At 42.9% G+C, this 24,072-nt stretch overlaps 2 protein-coding genes across 3 annotated transcripts; one reads left to right on the top strand and one right to left on the bottom strand.

Moving 5' to 3' along the window:
- Positions 1 to 3,459: 3,459 nt before the first annotated feature.
- CCDC127 (coiled-coil domain containing 127) lies at positions 3,460 to 8,768 on the bottom strand. Of its 2 annotated transcripts, XM_005482939.4 has the most exons (3): positions 8,271 to 8,768; positions 7,828 to 7,956; positions 3,460 to 6,617 (listed from the first exon to the last, which is right to left on the bottom strand). In XM_005482939.4, exons 2-3 carry the CDS (start codon positions 7,946 to 7,948, stop codon positions 5,944 to 5,946), a joined length of 795 nt encoding a protein of 264 aa, XP_005482996.2. In that variant the 5' UTR covers positions 7,949 to 7,956; positions 8,271 to 8,768; the 3' UTR covers positions 3,460 to 5,943. The 2 variants fall into 2 exon arrangements, with proteins under 2 accessions (XP_005482996.2, XP_026646797.2); XM_026790996.2 differs by lacking the exon at positions 8,271 to 8,768 and having other exon boundaries at positions 7,828 to 8,236.
- Positions 8,769 to 8,784: 16 nt separating this feature from the next.
- On the top strand, positions 8,785 to 23,996 carry SDHA (succinate dehydrogenase complex flavoprotein subunit A). The gene is made up of 15 exons (XM_005482940.4): positions 8,785 to 8,941; positions 11,606 to 11,692; positions 11,980 to 12,141; positions 12,913 to 13,056; positions 13,188 to 13,352; positions 14,438 to 14,586; positions 15,830 to 15,954; positions 18,141 to 18,309; positions 18,895 to 19,090; positions 19,897 to 20,068; positions 21,383 to 21,501; positions 21,870 to 21,981; positions 22,561 to 22,691; positions 23,215 to 23,328; positions 23,646 to 23,996. Exons 1-15 carry the CDS (start codon positions 8,876 to 8,878, stop codon positions 23,730 to 23,732), a joined length of 1,998 nt encoding a protein of 665 aa, XP_005482997.1. The 5' UTR covers positions 8,785 to 8,875; the 3' UTR covers positions 23,733 to 23,996.
- Positions 23,997 to 24,072: the final 76 nt, after the last annotated feature.

Genomic DNA, 24,072 nt, shown 5'->3' with positions numbered 1-24,072 from the left:
GGAAAAGGATGGAAATATAAAGATAGTGGAGAAGGAGAAGGAGAAGGAGAAGGAGAAGGAGAAGGAGAAGGAGAAGGAGAAGGAGAAGAAGGAAGAGAAGTTAAATCAAATAATGTCTGTGACAGCCCATCCTTTAAAATAGGTGGTAAAAACAAAAACTCCTTTTACAAGCTGCCAATGAGTAACATTCTTGACCAGGTGTGCAAAAAATGGGCCCCAGGCTCAAGAGCAGACTCAAAATCTGCAGCCTGGGGGACGACGATGACAATTTTAGAAAGGGAGATACATAGGCGAGATATTTCAGAGCTGCTTAGTTTTAAGGGTAATAAACAAATGCAGGTGGTCATGCAGTTTATCTTGCCAATAAATTATCTGTAGATATTTAACTGCATCTAAGTTTTATGCTCTGTTGTTCTCAAAGTCTATCTGATAAGGAACCAAAAGGCACAGGTCTCACAGCTCCTCAGCTGGCATGATTGGATTTCCTATATGAATGCTTGAAAGCAGCTGCCACCAGATCAGAGCAAATAAGAAGGACCTACAAACACTCTGGAGTGGAGATTCCATCCAAGCAATTGCAATTGGAGGAGAAAAAAAACAAATGTGGGAAATTTGGGAAATAAAATGACTACAACAAACTTGACCGGGATTCTATCAGGTGCAGTGCAAAGGACCAAAACGTGCCAAAACTAAGCTCACAGATGTTGCAAAAGCCGGGGAAAAAGTATAGGAGGAACGCACCACTTGGAGGGGAAGATATGAGGAACATGCCATGGTTACTTTGGGGGAAAAAAAAAAAATCAAGAAAATCCTCCCAAAGTCAAAGCCATCAAAACCGTATGCCATCAAGTGCAGGCACATGCAGCAAAGCCTGCCTAAATCCATCTCTGCTGAAGGCCAAAGCAAATAAGAAGGACTTACAAACACTCTGCAATGGAGATTCCATCCAAGCAATTGCAATTGGAGGAGAAAAAAAACAAATGTGGGAAATTTGGGAAAAAAGTGACTACAACAAACTTGACCAGGATTCTATCAGGTGCAGTGCAAAGGACCAAAACATGCCAAAACTAAGCTCACAGATGTTGCAAAAGCAGGGGAAAAAGTCAAAGGGGAACACACCACTTGGAGGGGAAGATATGAGGAACATGCCATGGATACTTTGGGAAACAAATAAAGTAAAGAAATATCCTCCCAAAGTCAAAGCCATCAAAACCGTATGCCATGAAGTGCAGGCACATGCAGCAAGGCCTGCTTAATTCTATCTCTGCTGAAGGCCAAAGTTCAAGCAGGAATACCTAAAGACTTTGGAGCCTAAATTTCTGCCCATGAGATTGTAAACTTCTACAGATTGGAGAGAAGTTCCAACTTGTGCCAACAAGTATCAGTGCAAGGGAGAAATAAGGCAGCACTAGGTGTTGGTACTCTGTCCCATACTACTGGGAACACAGCAGAGGTAGGATGTCACACACAGTGACTTCTACATGCATCCCATTCTGGAGTGGTTTTATGGTGTCAAGAAGTTTCCTTCAGCAATCTAACATGCTGAGAAACTTTCAGTTTATGTTTATTGTGCAAGAGGCAGTGTCTTCATTAAACAAAGAACAGCGTTCCTTAATCGAGTTTGTTACGGTTTTCCTTTCCAGTGCTGCAATATACGATGAGGTACTAATAGGTTACTGAACTATACCCAACCCCCTGTGCCTGCCTCCTTCGCACAGAGATCTGCCGCAGCACCCAGCTCAGTGGAGACAAGTTCATTCCTTTGGTCACCGCACACCTCGGCTTTGCTCACCTTTCTTTTATTACCCCCGGAGGTGTTTGGGCCAGAGAGCTCCGAGGTGTAGCATTAGAAGATGCGCTGCTCCAGCGGAGCCGTGGGAACAGAGGATGCGGCTGCTGGCTGGGAGAGCCGTCAGCCACAAGGGGGAAGCAGCATCCAGCGACACAAACACCAACCACAGCAGCCGAGGATTTTGCTCTGACTGCGGTAGGCTTAGAGGTGAGCTATCTCACAAATACAAACCTGTTACGAACACAAGAGTGAAGGGGCATTTTTCCAGCAGCTGGACAGCCCGGTGATCTCAGCACAGGGCTGTTGGGGTGCATGACTGTGAACAGCTGACATCGCTGATCTCACAATCCATCAGCTCTCCCCAAACTCTTCCATCCACAGACTCCTTGTTTCCAGAAGCACATTTACTTTCAGGTTACTTTCAGTTTTTGTTGCAGCACTCAGCTGTTTTGCTGTGAAGTGGCCATTGCCTCATTGCTGAGCTATGCCAAATTTCAGTGAGTTACTTAGCAGATCCATCTGCTGTCTGATAGGCAGTGACCAGGGAAAGCTCCTGGACCAGGCATAAAATTAATAACCAATAAATGTGGGCCTTGGCACGCAAACCAGCAAAGCCTTCATATCCAGCTGCATCACAACTGCAACTATAAACTTTTGTCCTCTTTTCACAGCAATAATTCAAATATCTTTGATTTCACCACAGTACCTGAACCCTTGACCACTGTTTCTGCCTTGTATCCTCCACAGAGGAACACTCAGTTTTTTCATCCTCGCACAGGAGTGCTCAAACCCAAGCTTTATAGAGCCAGAGGATGGTGAAGGATTGTGCCAAATACAAATAGACTGAGGATCCTTTATTACAGAACAAGGATTTTCCAGAGTGTCTGAACGCTGTCCTAGAGCAGCTGGATTGCAGTTCTTCACAGAGAGCAGGAAAATGAGGGAAATGAAAAGCAGCTGACATGCAGAATGAGATATCTGAGGGGTTCTGGAGGAGGGCAGAACATCCTACACAATATTCTGTTGATGGAATGTCCCCAGTCTTTCAGAGGGATGGTCACCTTTAACCCCACATCTTTAGTTAATGCTCAGCACTTACGTGTTTAACAGTGTTCTTTCCTAAGAAAAAAACTTATATTCTTTTCTCAGCACCAAGACCAAAACTTTTTACATGCCAATTAAAACAATTTACAATTTGGAAAATCTGAATAAAGTAGCAAATTCCAGTTCTCCCACCCACCTTGCCCAAGTTATAAAACAGTACAGAAATATTTAAAGTTTTTTATTAATTATTATTGTTAATAGCTGAGTGACAATTTTATAATAAAAATAAGTTCATTAAATACTTTGAAAACAATTTATTCTTGCATTCTACATATGCATACGGGCAGTTCCAAACTATTAAGTGATTCAGAACAAGTGCTGGGCAAGACAAAACTTACATTAGAATTTTCAGAATAACAACCTACAAAGGGGGAACGTTTCAAAAATAAATTGCATTTCCATAAACATGAGTTTTGGAAGAAACTAACAAGACCAGTGATTCTAAATCAGTCATACACTTTTAAAAAGCTTTCTGAAATAACCCTTCTGTCTTGAGACAATGATCTTCAAAGCGTCCATGAACAATAGTTCAATTAGCTGTACAAATAAATGACACGTCTAAAAAAGAGAAAGAGAATACCAAACCTTTACTACATTGCATCCAGCCCTGTACATTCGTGTAAGGCTTAAATGTACATATTCATACTGAAAAACCAGTATTTTACCCTTGATTACATTTTCTTTAAACATTTTGAGTGATATGCATAACAAACTATGAAAAAATGAAAAAGCACAAAACCTTTGATCTTTTAAGGCTAACTTACACAAATTCAAGGCATCAATCTCAAATACACTGGCACTGATTCACTGTCTGCTCTTAGTTAGCTGAGCAGCTCAACTGCCTGCAGGAACATGCAAAGTGTGCCACAGCTGGACAGTCACTTTCCACATCCTGCAGGAATTACACACAGGCTGTTATCCAAACTAGTTTGTTCTCCTGAGCAATCAGACTGTGTGCCTGTGTCCAGCTGCAGCAGCTCGGCTCAGGGCATCACACATGATTAGCAACTCAGTTGTATTCTCATCTCCCAACCCAAATATGCTTGGCACCCTGACAAACTGTGGCCAAAAACATTCTGGTGTTTGTGATCTCTCTTTTTTCCTCCAAGTCTGTCCACTTCATTAAAAAAATCATCATGGAGAAAGGATTAATAAGTCAACACAACAGTACAATTAGTACTATCAAGGTGAGCAAAACCTCAACTGGAAAACCGAGTAGTTGGGAATCATCTATTCTGCTCAGGAATTTTGTTTCATGTTAGGTATTTCTACTTAGGAACTGGATTAAGTTGTGCATATTGTTTCAAAAGATTTATCTGCTGTCTTCTGTGCTCAGACTAAAATGAAACCAGGAGAAAACCCCCACATCTGCAGGAAGATGGGCATTCACTTAGCTTGGATTGCTTCCAAGCCATGGTTCTACATGATTGCCTAGTGCAAACACATTTGTCAAGTCCAGCCCTCAGTAAATAATAAACTGCTAATTAATGAGCTGACAACCTACCAGCACTAATCAAAGTCAAGTAACAGAGAAGAATAGATGTTATAAACACAAGGGTAAACACTGCCCCTTTGAGGTCTAAGGCTGGATTAGAAAGAGGGAAGAAAAAAGTTCTTACAATTTTAAATACACAGCATGTTTGAAAAAAGGTGGCTCCTACTGCTAAAGGACCCAAAGCATACTCAAAGTTCTAAGAAATTGAAATGCACTGGATTTTTAAGTTTTGTTTGTTGTTGGATTTTTTAATCTGGATGTTTATTCTTTATTTATTATTCCACTCATTATTTTATTTCTTACCAAATATATATATTTTTTACTAGCTAAATTAAAAAGCTCCCTTTCTTAAAAGCTCACAAAGCTTGTATATCTGTAGGCTTTCATGGCCACGTGTATGTAAAGTGGTGAACCACAAGCACAAAATTCCAGAGCTGCAGAAAAGGGTATGTACTTCAGTTCTGGGAGAGGGGAGACAGGTGGAGAGACAGCAGTGGCTACCAATGCAGGCTGCATTTATGTTCCCATCTGCAAATAACAAACAGGACCCATCCAAGGAACACAGCCAGGTGCAAGGAGGTTCTTGCAAGCAACCCAGGAGGCAGCCAGTGCCCTGAGAGGCAGAAGCAGCAGCACGGGGACATCCATAATGGTGGCACATTGTTGGGTTACAACTAAAACCTTGACTGAGGAAAAAAAGAAGTATTCTTAAGGTATATCCAATACATGAAAATACAACTTCCAGTTTACATATTCCCTAGAATTTGATAATGAATCCCAAGTGCCAATAAAACATCAATCTGTTTCTTTATGTGTTATTTGAACTAGCATCTTTTGGATGTTTCATTCATAAAGCACTATTTGTATATGAAGCTGGAAGACAATGCAAGACTGACTATTCTGAAACAGGATCAATCTATTCCACCCTCAGAATACTTTCACATACACTTACATACTCACACACATTCACACACATATATGTGTATATATATATGTATGTATTTATAGATACATATATATTTATATATTTCAACACACAGACATGAAAGATTTACGTGTCAAGCAGCTGGCTCCAGCACCATCTCTCCCAAACACCTGCCTCAAAATCAGTCTTGCTTAAACACATTTTTAAAAAATAATAGTAATAAAAAAAGACAGTGTTGAGACACCATGTAAAATGTCAGAGATAAGGAGCACAACATGCTACCACACCTGGGGGATACCAATGACCATTCTCTGCTGCTGGAGTGCGACCATCAACGAGGCAAATCCCTCTAATCTGAGTTCTGTTTTGCTGCTTCTGACACCTGGGGAGTTGGCAAATCCCTGTACTGCAACACACACACTCTCAGGGAGTTCAGGAGCATGCACAGCTCGCCAGAGCATCTGCTGCTAGTGAGAGGAAAGGCACAGCACAGCACACGTCCCATGCAAACACAAGTCTAAGGAGGAGAGACGGCAACACAGCAGAAGAGTTTAACAGCTTCAGACTACAACTGTGATTGTCCCTACCATGCATGGGGATCACATGGAATCCCTCTGCTTCCCCTACTTAGCGTTTTCCTAGCATGGCCTTTTCTACCCTCTTGTATTTCTGCAGCTCAACAGCTAGTTCCCAGTATCTCAGATACAGCCACATCAGCTTTCCATTTTGACTTCTGGTTCTGTTCAGCACATTGCCACAGTAGTTATCATGTTTGAAAATATCTTGTAAGCCACTCTCCACATGCAAAGCCACGGCAACAGGATTAGTTGCTGCTTTAACTAGCAGATTTTTCTCTATTTCTAGTCTCTGACTTCTGGGTACTACAAGACTACAGTAGATGTCCTGTCTTTCCTTCAGTCCCTCTTCAAATTCTTTTAGTAAAATATTGGCTCTCTGCTGCCACTCTTCCTCCTTTGCCAGGCAACTCTGGAACAAGGAACCTTCTGCTCCAGAGTGCAAAAAGACTTGTTTTTCTCTCTCCAACTTCTCCTGCTCCTGCTCTAGGAGCCTCCTCTCTTCCACCAGTTTGCGGCTCTGAGACACGAGCGCTTCCCGGTAGCTCAGGGTCCTGTTGCGTTCCTTCTCCAGCTCCACCTCCAGGTGAGCCACAGCGCGGCGGTTCTCTGTGATTATATCCCGGTATTTGCCTTCCAGGTCTTTTTGTAAAGCTGACTCTTTCCTGTAGTACTCTTCTTTCTCTTTTTCTATTTCTTTCTGACATTCTCTGGTCCAGATCCACCCTATCACACATAAATAATATTTCAGATGCAAGTACAAAATGTAACAGTGATGGGTATGATTACTTAGCAATGCCTGAAATGAAGCTACTAAGTGGTAAAAAGACTTTCTCTCCTGCCCTTCACTTCTATTTACATGTCCCCACAAAATGTATTTCTGTGGTCCCTATTTCACAGTGAGTCATTTTAAATGATCATGCTTTCTCTGAAATAAAATACCTCTACTCTTTTATTGTCTACACTGGCACTACTTAAGATTAGAGAAGGAAAATAAAGTCATGGAGAAACAAACTGGAGGTTTTTGATGCGGATACTGCATGGAGAACTTTCTAGCCCAGTAAATAAATACAGCAGCAACATCTGGCGTTGTTACCTCTGGGCTCTCCAGCACATCCTGTGTCCATTTTTCTTGAGGGAGCTTTGGATATTGGAGCTTAATAAATACAGATTCATCTCTGTGTGTTGTGAAAAAAGCCAATCACTTGTTTTTAAAATTCTAAAAGTAATAAAATGGTTTTAAAAATAGTAATACAATTAGAGTAATAATAATTTGGACAATTTGAATTAGGACAATATGAGACAATAGAGACAAAGAGTTATGGGCATCTGGGTACCTTTTTCTGGGCATCACAAGCCTGAAAAAGGACCAGAGGATCAGGATCCACATTAACAGAGGATTAACCCTTAAAAACAATAGCCTGTTAGCATATTCATACACATCACACATGATGCATAAATTCCATTCAAACACAGGATTCTGTCTGGTCATCGTCAGCTTCTTCCTCTGAATCCTGACAGCGCCTTCGAGGCAGGAAGAAGTTCGTTTCTTCTGATAAGAGGGCAATGAATTCTTTTACTCTCAAAGATTTAGGCGTCCTGTGGCTGCTATCTCGCTGCGAGTCCTTTCTTTAAAAAAGTATCCTGAATAGCATCGTTTCTATTTTAACATTTTTTTATCACCTAAAACTATATTTAACACACTACTTAAGAGAATTAATACAGCGTTACTATCTAATACAACGCATATAATATTCATTTTAATATTTGCGAAAAGTCAATCACAAAATACGCGTTTTTAACAGTGTGAAAAGTGGTCTTTCCCTTAGGGATACCCACAGCGCTGGTGGTTTACAGCGCTATAAACAAGGAGGGGCCGTGCCCAGGCGGGGCCGTGCCCAGGAGCCCCTGGGGCCGGGATTTCTGCGCTACTCACGGAAGGCGGCCAGGCCCAGCATGGGCACCAGCAGGGCGTAATTCCAGCGGCTGCCGTCACCGCCGGGATCGCGCCGATTGGGCAGGATGTTCCAGTTGGGAGGGTCATTTAAGTTATTCATGAAGGCACCTGCGATGCACAGAGGGAAGACGCGGCCTCAGCAGCGCGCAGAGGGGCCGGGGCCGCTCCTGCCGCCACCTCCTCCTCCTCCCGCTGGGGGACTGGGAATTCTGCCCCAGCCCCTCGAACGGCGGCCCCGACACTTGGGGGCTTGGCCGCGCCATGAGTGGCAGCCCCAGCCGCGACACGGTCTGCCATTCCCCATTGTTCCCGTTCCCATTCCCCATTCCCGCTCCCATTCCCGTCCCCGTCCCGCTCCCCCCACGGCGGGACCCCCCACAAAGGAGCCCGGGAGCGCGCGAGCCCCTGGCACTGCCACTCACCTGTCGGCCCCGCCCCCTCCCGGCCTGGCCCATCAGCCGGGAGAAAAAGGGGGTGGACAACAACAGGGCTGGCCCGAGCCTGGCGCGCTGCCGGACGTCCGTCCCCGCCGCTGCCGGGCCCTTTTTATTCCATTAACGCCGGGGCGAGAGGCGGCCGTGAGCAGCCTCTGAATTCCGCCGTCTGGCGCTGCCGAGCGTGCTTTCTGTCCTAGAGGGACAGCACATACAGTCTTTCCTTCACCCTTCTGTCCGAATCTCGTGTCTACGAAATGGTCTTTCCCACAACTTCAAAACATGATTCTGGCCTGTTTATTACGCAAACTTTCAGGCACTGTCAGAGAGACAAAGAGGCTGAATCTTACAGTATTGTTGATCACCAGGGAGAACTAACTGCAGTAACATAATTCTAGTTTTCGATTTTTAAAAAACGTTCTTTACGCTCGAAACAGGAGCTGTTTTTTAATCTTCCATCACACAGCTCTTGGGCGGGGTGGGATCGCTCTGCGGGGCTCCCCCTCGCGGCACTGTTGGTCTGTCCCGCCGAGCCCCGCGCGTGCGCCCTTCACGCCCGCTCCCCCCTCCCCACACCGAGTCGGCGGTGCGTGATGGCGGCGGCGGCTGCGCGGGGGCTGGCGAAGCGCTGGCTGCGCCCGGCCGCGGCTTCCCGGGCGGTGAGTCCTTGTCCCTGCCCTTTTCTCAGTCCTTGCTTCTGTCCATGCCTTTGTCCCTGTCCATGTCCTTGTCGCTGTCCTTGGCCTTATACCTGTCCTATTTTCCCGCCGGCGGCGGCCTGGCTCCGCTGTCTCCTCCGTGACCTTGACTCGCCCGGTGATCTTCCCACCCCCGGCAGGTTCAGTGCTATTTTGGAGCGGCACCGACCCCGCATTTCGTGTCCCCGGGGCAGGCAGGTTCCTGGGAGTAGGTGGCTGTGGGCATGGCTGGGCCGCGCCTCCCGGCTTGGGAAGCGAGCGCCGTAGCCTGAGGCCCTGACGGGGTTTTGAGGGAGGCAGCGGGAATGGGACGTGCTGGGAAAGGCCTGCGGGAGCCTGGCAGGTGCGGCCCGAGCTCCGGCATGGAAAGCTCGCCGCAGACATATTCTGTATGAGCACAAGAAGACCAGGGAAGTGATTGTGTTCCTCCTGTACTCGGCCCTGCTGAGGCCAGACCTCGAGTGCTGTGTTCAGTTCGGAGCTTCTCAGTTTAGGAAGGGCATTGAGGTGCTGGAGCGAGTCCGGAGAAGGGCAGTGAAGCTGGTGAAGGCTCTGAGCACGAGTCCTGTGAGGAGCTGCTGAGGGAGCCGAGGGTGTTAAGCCTGGAAGATGGGAGGAGGTTTAGGGGGGCTTATAGGGTTTATCACTCCCTACAACTGCCTGGGCAGAGGTGACAGGAAGGGAGGAAATGGCCTCAAGCTGCACCAGGAGACGTTCAGGTTGGCCATCAGGAAGAATTTTTTCACAGCGAGGGTGGCTGGACATTGAAATGGGCTGCCCAGGATGGTGGTGGAGTTACCATTCCTGGAAGTGTTTGAGGAAAGGCTGAATGTGACACTTAGTGCCATGGTCTCGTTTACATGCTGCTGTCTGGTCATTGGTTGGACTCAATGGTCTCAGAGACCTTTTCCAGCCTTTGCATTCTGTGATTCTGGACGTGTGTGGGAAGTATAGTTGCCACTGAGTATACTCACTGTATATCTGAGTTGCTTGAAATGGGCTGGTGATTATGCCCAGAAAGGGCTGCTGAGGAGTCTGGCAGGTTTGTGTTAGGAAATGTAAATTGTGCATGAAGGCTTCTTCTTCTCCATGGTCAGGTGGGAGTTTTCAGTTTCTTCCTACTGTTCTCATCCTGCATGCCTGTAACAAGCTTGGGATTACAAAAGTGGGCTGTAATTATACTTGTGTTACAAAGCAAGTGCAGAAAAGACAACTGCAGAGAGAGGGAAAGCTTTAAAGAGTGTCTCCATATTTTAAGTGGCAGTGAGCTGGCCTTGATTGAACCTTTGGTTCTAAAAAGGCCATGATCTTCCTGATGGCATAAAAAAATCAGGATTACTGCAGTCAGTGTTTCCTTCAGACGTAGTGTGACATCTTTTTCTGCTTTGTGGGTTTTTGTTTGAAAAGCCTGGTAACTCAGCAGTGTGGAACAGGGAGAGAGCAGCTGCCTGGAGCAGAGTACTGGTGGAGCTCCTTGTGAATAGGTCATAGGAACTGATCTCCTTCCAAGGCGGTTGCAGAAACCAGAGATAGCAAATGTGATGATGCAGTAGATTTGCTGTTATGCAAGAAGATAACTTTGAGGAAGTTGGTCTGAGAAATGATAAAACTAGGTTGAGGAAAGTGTCCTGGAGTTCACTTCAGAGATTCTGGAAGAGGTGGACATTTGGGGAGGGAAGAGCCACTTGTTAGCATATTGTAGAGTGGGGACCATGAGTGTAACAGCTGCAGATATCACTCCAGTGCATTTTAGGTTATATTTCAAATAGGGAAGTGCTGATGTCACTGGACAGGTCCCTGATGTGGCTGTGTGTTGCTGCTCACAGTAATCATACATGCTGAGTTAGGCTTGTTTTTTGAACTGTGTGAAGAAGGAATACCAGATTCCAGTACCTTGGAGAGGTGGAGACTAATTCTTATCAAAGCAAAGACTGCATACTCAGTAGGTTTGGGTGTGGTGTTTGTTGGTTTGGTTTGGTTTTGAGCAGGTCAGGGGGTAGGAAGTGACATCCAGAAGGGTAAAACTTGCATCCTTGTGCTAAGTTTATGTATTAATAAATGGTTCTAAATTGGTCACTAATTTCATAAAGAATAAGAGAAATATCTGACTTTTGAAGCAACAGTCAGCTGGAAGAGCATTCCCTACAGCCTTTTTGAATTTTCAGTACTATGACCACCTGAAATAATTCAAATTCTGAGGATTAGTTGACAGGAGAATAATTTTCCATTACTTCCCATGGTTCCCGCAAAGCTTCGTCTTTGCTTAATTATGAAAGAACTGAAAGAGTACTTCAGCATTAATTACAGAAATATTATTCTGTTGATGCAGCCTCAGGCAGGTCTGAGAGGCTGGTCACTGTTGCTGGAGTCCATAATGGATAGTCTGGAACACCGTGTTAACTGCAGGCTATTCTCTCATCAGTCAAACCTTTTCTTGATTGTATAGCATGATTATAGGAAAGCCAGAACTTCAGTACAGGTAGCGCTAAAATCCATGAATACTCTTGTGTGTGTGCTACCAGTGGTGAGTGCAGATTTGTTGCAAATGTGGGCTAGCTGGGAGTGCTGTAAGTCTGTCCTGTGGAAACATTTGTTCCATAACGTTGTCTTGGCTTCTCTCCGTAGTGGCCAGCAGCGTGCCAGGCTCCTGCACGGACCTTGCACTTCACAGTGTATGGGAAGAAAAACGCCTCCACCAAGGTGTCTGACTCGGTACGTGTGTGCTGCTTGTGTTGTGATTCAGTCAAGCACTTAATGCTTCACAGGCGTGAGGCTTTGAGGCTTTTACTGGAGCACTGTGTTCAGGTGCTTTGTGAGACTGAGGTGCTGAAGTGTGCGGCTCTTTTAATGACAGTTTCCAAGCAAAGGGGTATTTCAGATGTGGCAATTGCTGCAAAACTTTGTTAACAACATTATACCTATCCTGCTTGTGTTTTTATGAAACTTTTTTGACTTACCTTGAACTATTTTGATCATAACAAAGTGATTTATTTTTCCAGATCTCTACACAATACCCAGTAGTGGACCATGAGTTTGATGCAGTTGTTGTGGGTGCAGGAGGAGCAGGTCTGCGGGCTGCCTTTGGTTTGTCAGAAGCTGGGTTTAACACTGCCTGTGTTACCAAGCTGTTCCCCACCCGCTCCCATACTGTTGCTGCACAGGTGAGAAATGAGGCAGAACAAAAGTTTAAAAAATGCCTGCTGTCAGAAAGCTGATTTGGATGTAGAGTAATCATAAAATGGTTTGGGTTGGAAGGGACCTTAGGTGTTACCCAGTTCCAGTGGCCCTGGCATGGGCAGGGATTCAACACATTAGATTAGATTGCTCAGGAGCCCATCCAACCTGGCTTTAAACACTTCTAGGAATGGAGCATCTGAACATCTTGTTTGAAGGCCATGCTTCTTTTTATAAATATCACATATTTAGCTGAAACTGTTTTAGAGAGTAGTATATAATAAAATCACAGGATCAGTACGTTTGGGAAAGACCTCTAAGATCAAAAAAACTTCACCATGAGCTTTTAACTGCCAGACTTCATATTAGGTAGCAGGTACACTTCATTTTGCTTCCAAGCTAATTACGGTGCAACACACATTTTTTTAATCTCACTTGCAGTTGTTCTTAAAACCTTTATTTCCCCTTATGTTTTTATTTCAGTATACTGCCTCTTTTTTCTTCCCCATTTCTAAACATTCTCAAAATGCAGTGCTGCTTCTCTGCCTGAAGTGTAACTGTGATTCACTGCATTACAGAAAAAAGAAGCACAAGCCATTGTGAAACTGAGGAGTTTCACAGCCACATTAAATCTGGCTTGACTATAGTTCTTGTACACAGGTGCATATCTGGTATGTCATTTTTAATAGAAATGTGATAAACCTACTAAAGCTGTATTTGAGTAATATAATTCCAGGAAAATGGGTTTTCATTTTCAGGGAGGTATCAATGCTGCTCTGGGGAACATGGAGGATGATAACTGGAGGTGGCATTTCTATGACACGGTGAAGGGGTCGGACTGGCTGGGTGACCAGGATGCCATACACTACATGACTGAGCAAGCCCCAGCTGCAGTGATAGAGGTGAGACTCATGGGATTTGATGTCAGCTGTAGTTATAAATAACACAGGCTGGCTTCCAAGGAGATCTCCTTAAAATAACTCGTTTGTTGTGATGCACAAGAGTTTCTGATGCTTGTATTTGGATTCAACAGCTGGAAAATTACGGGATGCCCTTCAGCAGAACTGAAGAAGGAAAAATCTATCAGCGTGCATTTGGTGGACAGAGTCTTCAGTTTGGAAAAGGAGGACAGGCCCACAGATGCTGTTGTGTTGCAGACAGGACTGGACATTCACTCTTACATACTCTGTATGGCAGGGTGAGCAGTTGTGAAGTTAACTGGGTTTGAGTTTTTGTGTTTACATTTACTGGTTTTTTTCCCCCTTCTCCCCCCAGAGTTTGAAAAAAGATAAACCTAAACCAAACATGTAACTGGACACATACAAATGAGGATTCCAGGGGAGTGGCTTATAGCAGTTCTGTGTTATCTTCCTTCCTGAGGCAATGTGGAGGGATGAAGACAATAGATGCTAATTAGTGTACAGTACCACCTTTGTGGTCTGGACTAGTTCTGCACTGTTAGTACTTTTTGTCTGTTGACTAGACCCAAAGAGAATTTATGTAAACTTTTCCCCAAAAGCCCTTTTTTTCCAAAAATTTGGCCCAGCAGCATTGGGGAACTCTGAAAGAGGTACAAGCCAGCATTTTTTTTTTCACTCATCTTCACACTGGGAAGAGGGGGAAACAAGGTGTAAATGAATTAAGGCCTGCTGTGCATTCCTGAGCTTGTTCTTTGGCAAGTAAGTGACTAGTGTTCCAGCATGTCTGCCTGTTAATTCTACAAACCATAATTGAGGGAAGTGCTGGCTGTTTGAATATGTTGGTGAGCTACTTGCAACCAGAAATCCAAGTACCTGGTAGCTACTGTTTTTTATTTACTTGGTAGCCAGCTAATTGCTCTCCTCCAGGCTCGCAGTGTGTGTGCTGCTGCAATGCAAATGCTCCGTGCTGCCAAACACTGCTCTGATCCCTGAGGGCATGAAAGAATGCTTGACTCGGTGCCTGCTGCTCCTGCTGGTTTATTGGGCTCCTGGAGGCGTTTCTCATTTCTCTGGGAGAGCTTAAGTGCAGCACTGCTGCTGGCTGATGTGTTGCCAAGTGTAGACTGAAATGACAAGTCCTGCTGCCTAGCTCCTGACTCCTCAGAATTCAGTGCTTTTGCCACTGCTTGTGTCTTTTAAAGCTAGAATAGATTAATTAACAAACTCTTTAATAAATAGTTATGAGGAAACTGTCTTCCTTGAGAGTTAGTGGGGATGTTTTTTATCCTGATAGAGCCCATGTACATTGACAGTTTTGAAGAGAGGTTTCCTCAGTAAAAGTTCTTTTGTAATTTTCCTCCAGTCTCTGCGATACGATACAAGCTACTTTGTTGAGTATTTTGCCTTGGACTTGCTCATGGAGAATGGAGAATGCCGTGGTGTTATTGCCCTCTGCATTGAAGATGGAACCATTCATCGTTTTAGGGCAAAGAACACGGTCATTGCCACTGGGTAATGTAACGTTTGTGGTGAAGGTCCAAAACTGGGGAGTGGTACCAGCTGGAAGTTTGTGTGATTGTACATGTGTTTGGATTCAGTGTGGAGAAGATGCAATGACACAACATAATGTATAGTTCATTCCCCCTACACTTAGAGGAATATAACTGAATTCAGTCATTCCCTCTGAAAAAGGCACATGCTAATTTTGTGACCAAGTATAAATTTGGTATGGGGTCTAACTTTGAATTCTAGAACAATGACATAAAGTAAGAATATGTAACAGTAATATATATGATTCAGATGGTTTTCAATGTTTAAAACAGACATTTTGGCAATGCCGCCAACATTTCTGTCTGTAGAGTTCTGAATTTCCTGTAGGAAACAGCTTTTGTCAAAATTCCAGAGATCCTATTTCATTAAGATACTGCCACTGTAATTCTAACTGTTTTAGGATAAAATTTTCATATTATGAATGTAACTTAACATTACTTTGGTTGCAAAGTTTGTATATGTTTTTTAGAATGCTATATGCATTAGTCTTTTGCTTCTTATGGCACTCTCCTGTCTATTTCAATATGAAAAATATTTATAAATGCATCTGTGAAAAACACACTTATAAATTAATTTACAAAAGGTTGCCTGCATAATTTGTCTTTCTGATGTGTTTTTCATGCTCGTGTACTTTGAGGTACATGGAATATGTACATTGCTGTTTCTCCTGGGAGTTTGTCCTGAAATTGGGCTGATTGGCTGGTCTTAATAATGTTGGAGGCTAACCTAGATGTTTGCAGCGTAATAATTCATGTTTAATACCTGGACAACTAATTTTTTAAATCTAAGAATATAAAACCAGGACCATATGGGCAATCTAAACCATCATTATATGCTATTTTTTATAAAATTGCTTGTGATTGTTCAAATGAAATGGAATGGTATGGATTGAGAGAACTTTGTGAAATAACCTTTTTTTTTCCTGACAGAAAAGTTTCTGCTATCAGCCTAACCAATCCTGCTTTGGAATTTGTTTTCTTTTTCTTCAACCTTCTATCTCCAGCCATTCTTCAAGTATGGTTGAGCAAAACTGGGCTAAAACAGTTTTGTTTTCTTTTGGTTGAAATAGTACAGGAGATGGTAAAACTTAAGCACTTTTCTTATTAACCCTTTTCACTGTTGTGCAAACAGCATAGTTAGTGGTATGTTGTAGTGATGTTTTAATTTCCTTCCTGTTAATTCCATTAACTTCTGTGTTCTGCAGTGGATATGGCCGGACTTACTTCAGCTGCACATCTGCTCATACCAGTACTGGTGATGGCAATGCCATGATCACACGAGCTGGGCTCCCTTGCCAGGACTTAGAATTTGTGCAGTTTCACCCTACAGGTACTGAATATGACATAGTGCTTACAACATTATTTTTAATGAGTTGAACAGATTTTTATGTTGTTTTAAAATGTCACAGAATTACACAATATGCTGAGTTGGAAGGGACCCATCAGGTGCATCAAGTCCAGCTTCTGGCCCTGCACAGGACACCCCAAGAGTCACACCATGTGCCTGAGAGCAGTGCACAAACACTTCTTGAAATTTATCTGGCTTGGTGCTGTAACCATTCCCCTGTGGAGCCTGTTCCAGTGTCCAGCCACCCTCTGGGTGAAGAACCTTTTTCTAATATCCAATCTCAACCTCTCCTGACACACTTCAGGCCATTGCCTTGGGTCCTGCCATTGATCACCACAGAGAAGCCATGAGTGCCTGCCCCTCCTCTTCCTCTCACAAGGAAGTTGCAGACTGCACTGAGGTCTCCCTTCAGTCTCCTACAGGCTGGACAGACCAAGTGACCTCAGCTGCTTCTCATTCAACTTCCTCTCAAGACCCTTCACCCTCCTTGTTGCTTTCCTTTGGATGCTCTCCAATAGTTTAATGTCTTTCTTACATTGTGGTATCCAAAACTGCCCCTAGTTCTGGAGGTGAGGCTGCCCCAGAGCAGAGCAGGACACTCCCCTCTCTACCCTGCTGATGCTGTGCCTGACACACTCCAGACATGCTTGGCCCTCAGCTGCCAGGGCACTGCTGACTCATGGTCAATTTGCCATTGATCAGAACCTCCAGGTCCCTTTCCATGGTGCTGCTTCCCAGCATCTCCTTCCCCAGTCTCTCCATGCATCCAGGGTTGCTCCATCCCAGGTGCAGAATCCAGCAGTTCCCTTGTTGCATGTCATATATTTGGTGATTGCCCAGCCCTTGTAATTTGTTGGGGTCTCCCTGCAGGGCCTCCCTGCCCCTGATGGAATCAACAACTTCTCCCAGTTTTGCAGTGTGTGCAAACTTGTTCAGTATCCCTTACAGTCCTGTGTCCAAGTCATTTATGAAGATGTTGAAGAGCACAGGCCCTAAGACAAAGCCCTGTGGAACCCCACTAGTGACAGATCCCAGCATGATGTCACCTCAAGCACGATGGGCTCAAGTCAGTCTCCACTTTTCTGCAGCATTTGAGAAGTTGCTTGTGACATGTGCTTAGACTTGCCTGCAGCTGTTGTTGAATATGAATTTGAGAGTAAGACATATAATGTGGGAAAGGTCTCAGCTGTTCTAATTTAAAGAACAGTGTTTAATATCTTGAGGTGCTGTCCTTACAATACTAAGTAAGAAGTTTTATGAATTACAAGCTAAAACTACCTCTTAAATTTACATTTCCATTGTCCTTAATATTTTAAGGGGTTTCATATTAGAAACAAGAGCAGTGGGATAGGTGCAAATGTTAGGGAATTATATACTAGCATCTTCAGTGAAGTTAAGGTATATATATAGAACTGTGGTTTTCTAGCATGTGATCGGTATCTAAACTGTGGATAACTGATCACAAACTAGATTTGTAGATAATTAAATGCTTCATTTTAACTCGATGCAATTTTTGTAAATGGTTCGTATAATTTTACAATGTTATTGTTATATCATAGAGATCAATGTTCCCTTGCTCTTAAAGTTTTTCTAGTTGAAGAAGCTTCACTGCTTGTATGATAATCTGTAGCTTTTAAGATAATTATCAAGTGAAGTGCATGAGTTAGTTTGCATTTTTGTTTTCTGTGATGACCAATGCTGTAGAATAACAGAGAGGCCTTCCTTCTCTAAAGGAAAAGGATGCCAGGTAAGCTTTTATGTTCCACAGGATTTGAAGCCATCTTGTCTTGTACTGTTTCAACACAGAAGAGGGAACAAAAATGAGCAAATGGACCTTGAAATAATGAACTTCTGGTTTATTAAAAATCTTAAAATAATTGCTGAAAGTCTGCAAGGTCTTAATAAAATTCTCCTGATGTATTGATAGGTGCAGATAACTTCCAGTTTTAATATTTGAAATTCTGTGGGTGTTTCAAATCAACTTGCTTAACTTTTGGAAAGAGTGTTTAAAAGAAGTAGCAGCATTTGAGGGACAGTTCCTAGAGGTATGATTAGGGTGGAATAAAATAAAACAGGGGCTTTGAGAAGACCCTGTTTATTCAGTGTTCATCCTGATTGTGAAGCTGTGTGGAGAAATCTCCTTTGATGGTGTTTTCATTCTTGAACAGGTATCTATGGGGCTGGCTGCCTTATCACAGAAGGATGTCGTGGAGAGGGAGGTATTCTGATCAACAGTCAAGGTGAAAGATTCATGGAGAGATATGCACCTGTTGCCAAGGATCTGGCTTCTAGGGATGTCGTGTCTCGTTCCATGACCATAGAAATCCGTGAAGGAAGGTTAGTTAAATGCTCTTCACAAAGCTGCAGAATGGACTCTTAGTCATGCTAGACTGTGAAGTGCAATAGTTCATTTGATAAGCACATGGTAATTCTTGAGAGTGAGCTTTAATGACTGTTAAGCTGATCTCTGTGTGTGAGGCAGAAAATCTTTCTTGTTAATTCCTAATGATACTGGCAGAGAACAGATGATGTTAAGAGTCTCCTGTTTGAATTCAGTGTGTCTAGAGATGCTCAGACAAGCTTAGTGTATATGCTCTTACTACAGACAAAATAATGTGGTGCTGTTCTCTTGGCTGATTACCAAGTTTTACCTATTTCTGCAGAGATGTAATAGTTGAAAATCTTAAATAATGTGAATTACTGTGAAAAGAAAGCTGGGAGTTGGAAAATGGCCTCAATTCATCCAAGTGCCACAGTCTAATTAAACATGCTAGATATTAATTTTTGTCAGATAACATTTGAAGAAGAACCTGTTTATTTTCACAAATGGAACAAAGTGGATGAGAAATGCTGCTAGTGTTTGTAAATTCCTGTTATGTATTCCAATGTTGGTTTTGTTTTTTTTTTTTTTTTGTTTGCTAGAGGCTGTGGTCCTGAAAAGGACCATGTGTACTTGCAGTTGCACCACTTGCCCCCGCAGCAGCTGGCCACCCGTCTGCCAGGCATTTCCGAAACAGCCATGATATTCGCTGGAGTCGATGTCACTAAAGAGCCTATCCCTGTCCTGCCTACTGTGCACTACAATATGGGAGGTATTCCCACTAACTACAAGGGACAGGTGAGGAATACACGTCACTTTTGAGCTGTACTTTCACCATCATACTAGCAAATTCCTTTTCAAGTAGAAAAGCATTAAGAATGTTTTTTATAAATGTAAGGATGATTTATACAGATTTTTAATAATAATAATGATGTCAAAGTACTTAAAACACACACACACACTTTTTGGTTTTTTAAAATAACTTGATAACCATGTTCCAGTCCATCTAGAAGTGGGAGTTCCAAGAAACATCTAAAATGAAATTACTGACAATAATTCTCTGTTAGTTGAACTGAGGATAATAGAATTGAATATTGATCAAAGTAGGTCTCTGTTGCATTCTGTAACATGAGTTAATGTGTATTATTCCTCTGTAGTTCATGTAACCTAAACACCAAAGCAGATTCTCCAACTGACACTAGTTGGAAATCAATGTGGTGGTGTCACCTGAATTCTTCTCTTTGTGTACTTGTTAAATTTCAGTGTAAAATTTTGCCTTAGAAGCATATGCATGTCAGGCTTTATTCCTGTGCATTTCTGACTTGCTGCAGAATTGTGGTGAAACAGAACTATGCACTCTTCATAAGAATATTAAAGAAATCTTGGGGTTTAGCCCTGTCTGTATTTGCATACAGATGTAAATGTATGTGTTTGCATACATTTCTCCTTGCCCTTTAGAGCTAAGATAATTCCATGTTTAGAGGCAGAAGAAACTTTAGGTGGCTGTGTCCCACCCTTCCGTGCATGTGGCCCTTGCAGATGAGGAGGTTAGCACTGTGTCCAAGTGTTTTCCATGGCTGAGTACAGAGTGTGTGCTGTGGCAGGTGATCACACACGTGGATGGACAGGACAAGGTGGTGCCTGGCCTGTACGCCTGCGGGGAGGCGGCCTCTGCGTCCGTCCATGGCGCAAATCGACTCGGAGCAAACTCCCTCCTGGACCTGGTGGTCTTCGGTCGTGCTTGTGCCCTCACTATTGCAAGTACATGCAAGCCTGGTAAGTCTCACTTTGCTGGAGACATTTCCCTTTATGATGTAATTTCTGCCCAACAAAGACTTGTTGCTACCTGATTGAAATTTAGAATGATACTCATAGGCTCTTACTTGTTAGAAAAGGAAGAAATTGGTGTTTATGCTTTTGGTAGGCATGTTCTATGCCAGGCAAATGTTTTGATGTCACTGTTTGCTTTGTAATTGATCCTTTGAAAACTAGAATTGGGCCAATGCTATTGGCAAGAGCAGTTAGGATTTTTGATAACTTAACACAGACTATTGAATGTGAAGACTGTACTTTCTATATGCTGCACCATCTTCTATATCAAAATGTAATCTGTCTTACACTTGGCACTTTTGTGTAGTGGAATTTGCTGCCACCTTGCTAATTTATTTATAAGAAGGACTGATGTGCAAGTGGTGAGAGAGAGATACTAAAAACTGCAATATCTCATTCACTGGATTCTCATTGCTGAATCTTACATATTTTAAAATAATCTGGTTCAGACACAATTGCTGACCTGAGAAAACAAAGAAACAAGCCCTCCCTTACAGCCCCCAACAAAATACTGGACGTGGCAGTTACATTGCCAGAGCAGCTGGAGTTCACAAATAGTCATCTGTTTTCTTACTGCTTAATGTCCAAACTGCACCAGCTGCTGAGACTGATGATTCCTCATGGAATCAGCCTAGATCTTGTGGTGCCTATTTGGTCTGGCTTTGTGCTGACATTTTTTTGAATCCTTCTGTGGCTCTTTAGAGTTAGAAATTGTAGAAGGGGGTTTATTAATCTGAGTGCAAAGCTACATGTGAGATGAACTGTGCTGGTACAATGCTGTGTTTGCTTTGTTGCCCAGTAACTTGTGGCTTCCAGTATTAGAGGCAAGATGCAGAGCTCATGTCTAACTGCCAGGCTTATTGACTGCTCCTGGTCCCTTACACATCCAAAAAAAAGTGGGAGGTTGGGACTGAGGAGACAAGGAAAGCATAGTAGTAGCTGGTAAGGACCATGGGCTTATTCCATAGTTTAGAAGAATTTTCATGTTGCTTCAGAGGAATGAACAGCAGAATTTTGCCAAACCTATAAAATCTTTAATGATTGTTTTAGGAAAGAAAGGGATTCATATTCCACTGAGAACTTTAAATACATGGATACAGGTGGTGGGACTTCAGGAAAGTTACACTTAATGTGCACCTCAGAGGAAGAAAACAGATTATGTTTTACTTAAATCTGATTTTTAGTAATTGATAGTGTCTGAAACTGCCAGAAACCAAATCCAGGCCTGACTACCAAACTTCATGAAATTTTCTTATTTAGGAGAGCCAGTTCCCCCCATTAAACCAAATGCTGGTGAAGAGTCAGTTGCTAATCTTGACAAGTTAAGGTTTGCTAATGGAAGCATAAGGACTTCAGAAGTGCGACTGAACATGCAGAGGGTAAGCCTGGGGAAGCTGTCAGGGATAGGGTGGGACAAGCTGCAGGCAGCTGTGGGGTTTGATGACTTGCCAAAGTGCACTTCAGGATTTGCCATGCAGAAGAAAAAGTGGGTGAGAAGATTCTGTGTGCAGCAAAGGTTATATCACTTGTTTATTCCTTCTCTTCATGTCATTCCCTTGTGTAGTTTACCTGCTGTATAATAGAGTGGGGTTTCAGTTGTTTGGGGTGAATGGAAGAATGTGGGGTTTTCAGGCTGCAGACAAGTTTGAGCTCAGAGCAAGCTCTGTATCAAGCTCTTTTGGAGCTAGGGAAGTTACATGCTTTCATATGCAGCATATCAAACTGATTTTGTTTAACTGTGTTGCAGGCAATGCAAAACCATGCTGCTGTATTTCGCACTGGTTCTGTACTCCAAGAAGGCTGTGAGAAGCTCAGCCAGATTTATGGTGATCTGGCTCATCTAAAGACTTTTGACAGAGGTAATTTGATAGCAAAGAACACACCTTGCCCAGAGTACTCCAGGAAGAGTGTTGGTGGCTTTGTTTTTTGTTGTTTTTTTGGGTTTTTTTCTGTAAACCTAACGTGTTTCTTGAAGTTTTGGCTGAAGATTTTGACCATTTTGAATCTTTCAAAATATTTTGTAGAGACCTTCTTACCAAACATGGTAGTCAGGTAAAAATACTTGACCTTTGCAGTTGTTTTCTGGTTGAAAAATCTTTCAAAGAAGCAGAGACTGACATTTGATTTACATGTGTAGGGTACAAACTGCCCTCAGAACCTGATGTGAACTTATCCAAATACCAGGAAGAATGATGAACTTTGTCAGAATCTTCTGAGAGCTGGGAGTTGCAGAGAGGTAGCAAGACTATTCGTAGGCTGAACACTCAGTTTTCATTCCAGCTGAGCAGATCACAATGCAGACAGATACTGCCAACAGATTCTGTTGATCTTAAGAGAACTTGGTTATTTAAGTGCAACTGATGATGCACCTATGGTTCACTCACACGCATTTCTCTTGTTTGTAGACCATCTTCCATAGTGTTTTAATGTTTTACCAGGTATTGTGTGGAACACTGACTTGGTAGAGACCCTGGAGCTGCAGAACCTGATGCTTTGTGCTCTGCAAACCATTTACGGTGCTGAGGCTCGCAAAGAGTCCCGGGGTGCCCATGCCAGAGAGGATTATAAGGTATAAATGTTTTCTGTGGCCTGAATGGAGGATTGAATCCCCTTGTTATGTGCCCTCAGATGGATTATTTTAAAGTTGTAACATCTTCAAATACAGTCTTCAGTGTTAAGATTAATGTAGTATTTGTTTCGGGTCCTATTTGTTCTGCTCTGTCTCTTTTTTTGTTATTTATAAAAGGACCAATACATGGAACACTGGGAATGGTCTTGAAAAGAGTTGCTCTGCATGTACATTTGAGTGATTAGAGACTTATAAATCAGGACTATAGTAATAATGTCATGGATGCATAAGCAGGATGTAAAAATGCATAAACAGAATAATTGTCCTCTGCAAGGAAAGTTACCTTAGAGCCCTTGTTAAGCTGAGCATTTCAAATTGGACACAGGCAGTGTGAAGAGAAAGCTTGCTGTCTGTTCAGAGACATGCTGGGTTTCAGGTTGAATTGAAATGCAGCTGATCTCATGGTTGTAGAGTGATTCGCAGATAGAGCTTCTGGTCTGTACTAATCTCATTTTCTCCCTAGTTACGGGTGGATGAGTTTGACTATTCTAAGCCACTTGAAGGCCAAAAGCGGAAGCCAATTGAGGAGCACTGGAGAAAGCACACCCTGTCATACGTGGATATCCCAACTGGGAAGGTACTTTGAGCTTGGTGCTTGAGGATCTTTTTTGTTGTTAACAGCCTTGGAAATTGTGATAATCCTGCACTGTTGATCATTGGGAAGTGACTTTGCTATTTGAGCTGGAATTGTGTTTCCCCTTGTGTCAGACTAGTTCAAAAGTTTTTTCTTTTAATGGTGACAAAACGTGTTGTTGGGTGTTTAGTGGAGCAACTTTATGGTATGTCAAAGATAGAACTGAATTCTGACCCTATAAAAATCTTAACTGTTGGGGTTTTTTGGATCTCATTCTTTAATCTTGTTGTCCTGAATTTCTTTATTCCCTTTCACTTCAGGTTACCTTGAAGTACAGACCGGTGATCGACAAGACTTTGAATGAGCAAGATTGCCAGACCGTCCCACCAGCCATCCGCTCATACTAGCAGCTTCCATCTCACTTGAAGCCCTTTCCCAGAGGGGCCAGTGTACATAAGCATAGCACAAGCAAACCAAAATAGTGTTGGCACTTAGCACTGAATGGAAAATGCTGACAAAACTTTTCTCCAGCTTGTATTCTGCTGTGGCTTACTGTACGTTTATTAAAAGTGGAATGTAGAACAGCTTATGTTCTTTCACTCATCTGTCAAAAGGGACAGCAAAAACACAAAATGTGTCTAAATAAAGTCATTACAAGTCTTGTATTTGAATATGCTGATCTGTATATAATTACAAAGCTCTTATTGTGAATGTGTAGTTATTTCCATATTTCAAGAGTAAAAAATG

The sequence above is a fragment of the Zonotrichia albicollis genome, chromosome 1 (assembly GCF_047830755.1).
Source record: "Zonotrichia albicollis isolate bZonAlb1 chromosome 1, bZonAlb1.hap1, whole genome shotgun sequence".
NCBI lineage: Eukaryota > Metazoa > Chordata > Aves > Passeriformes > Passerellidae > Zonotrichia > Zonotrichia albicollis.
Note: the sequence above shows the minus strand (reverse complement) of the source record. Positions and strands in the feature narration are given on the sequence as shown.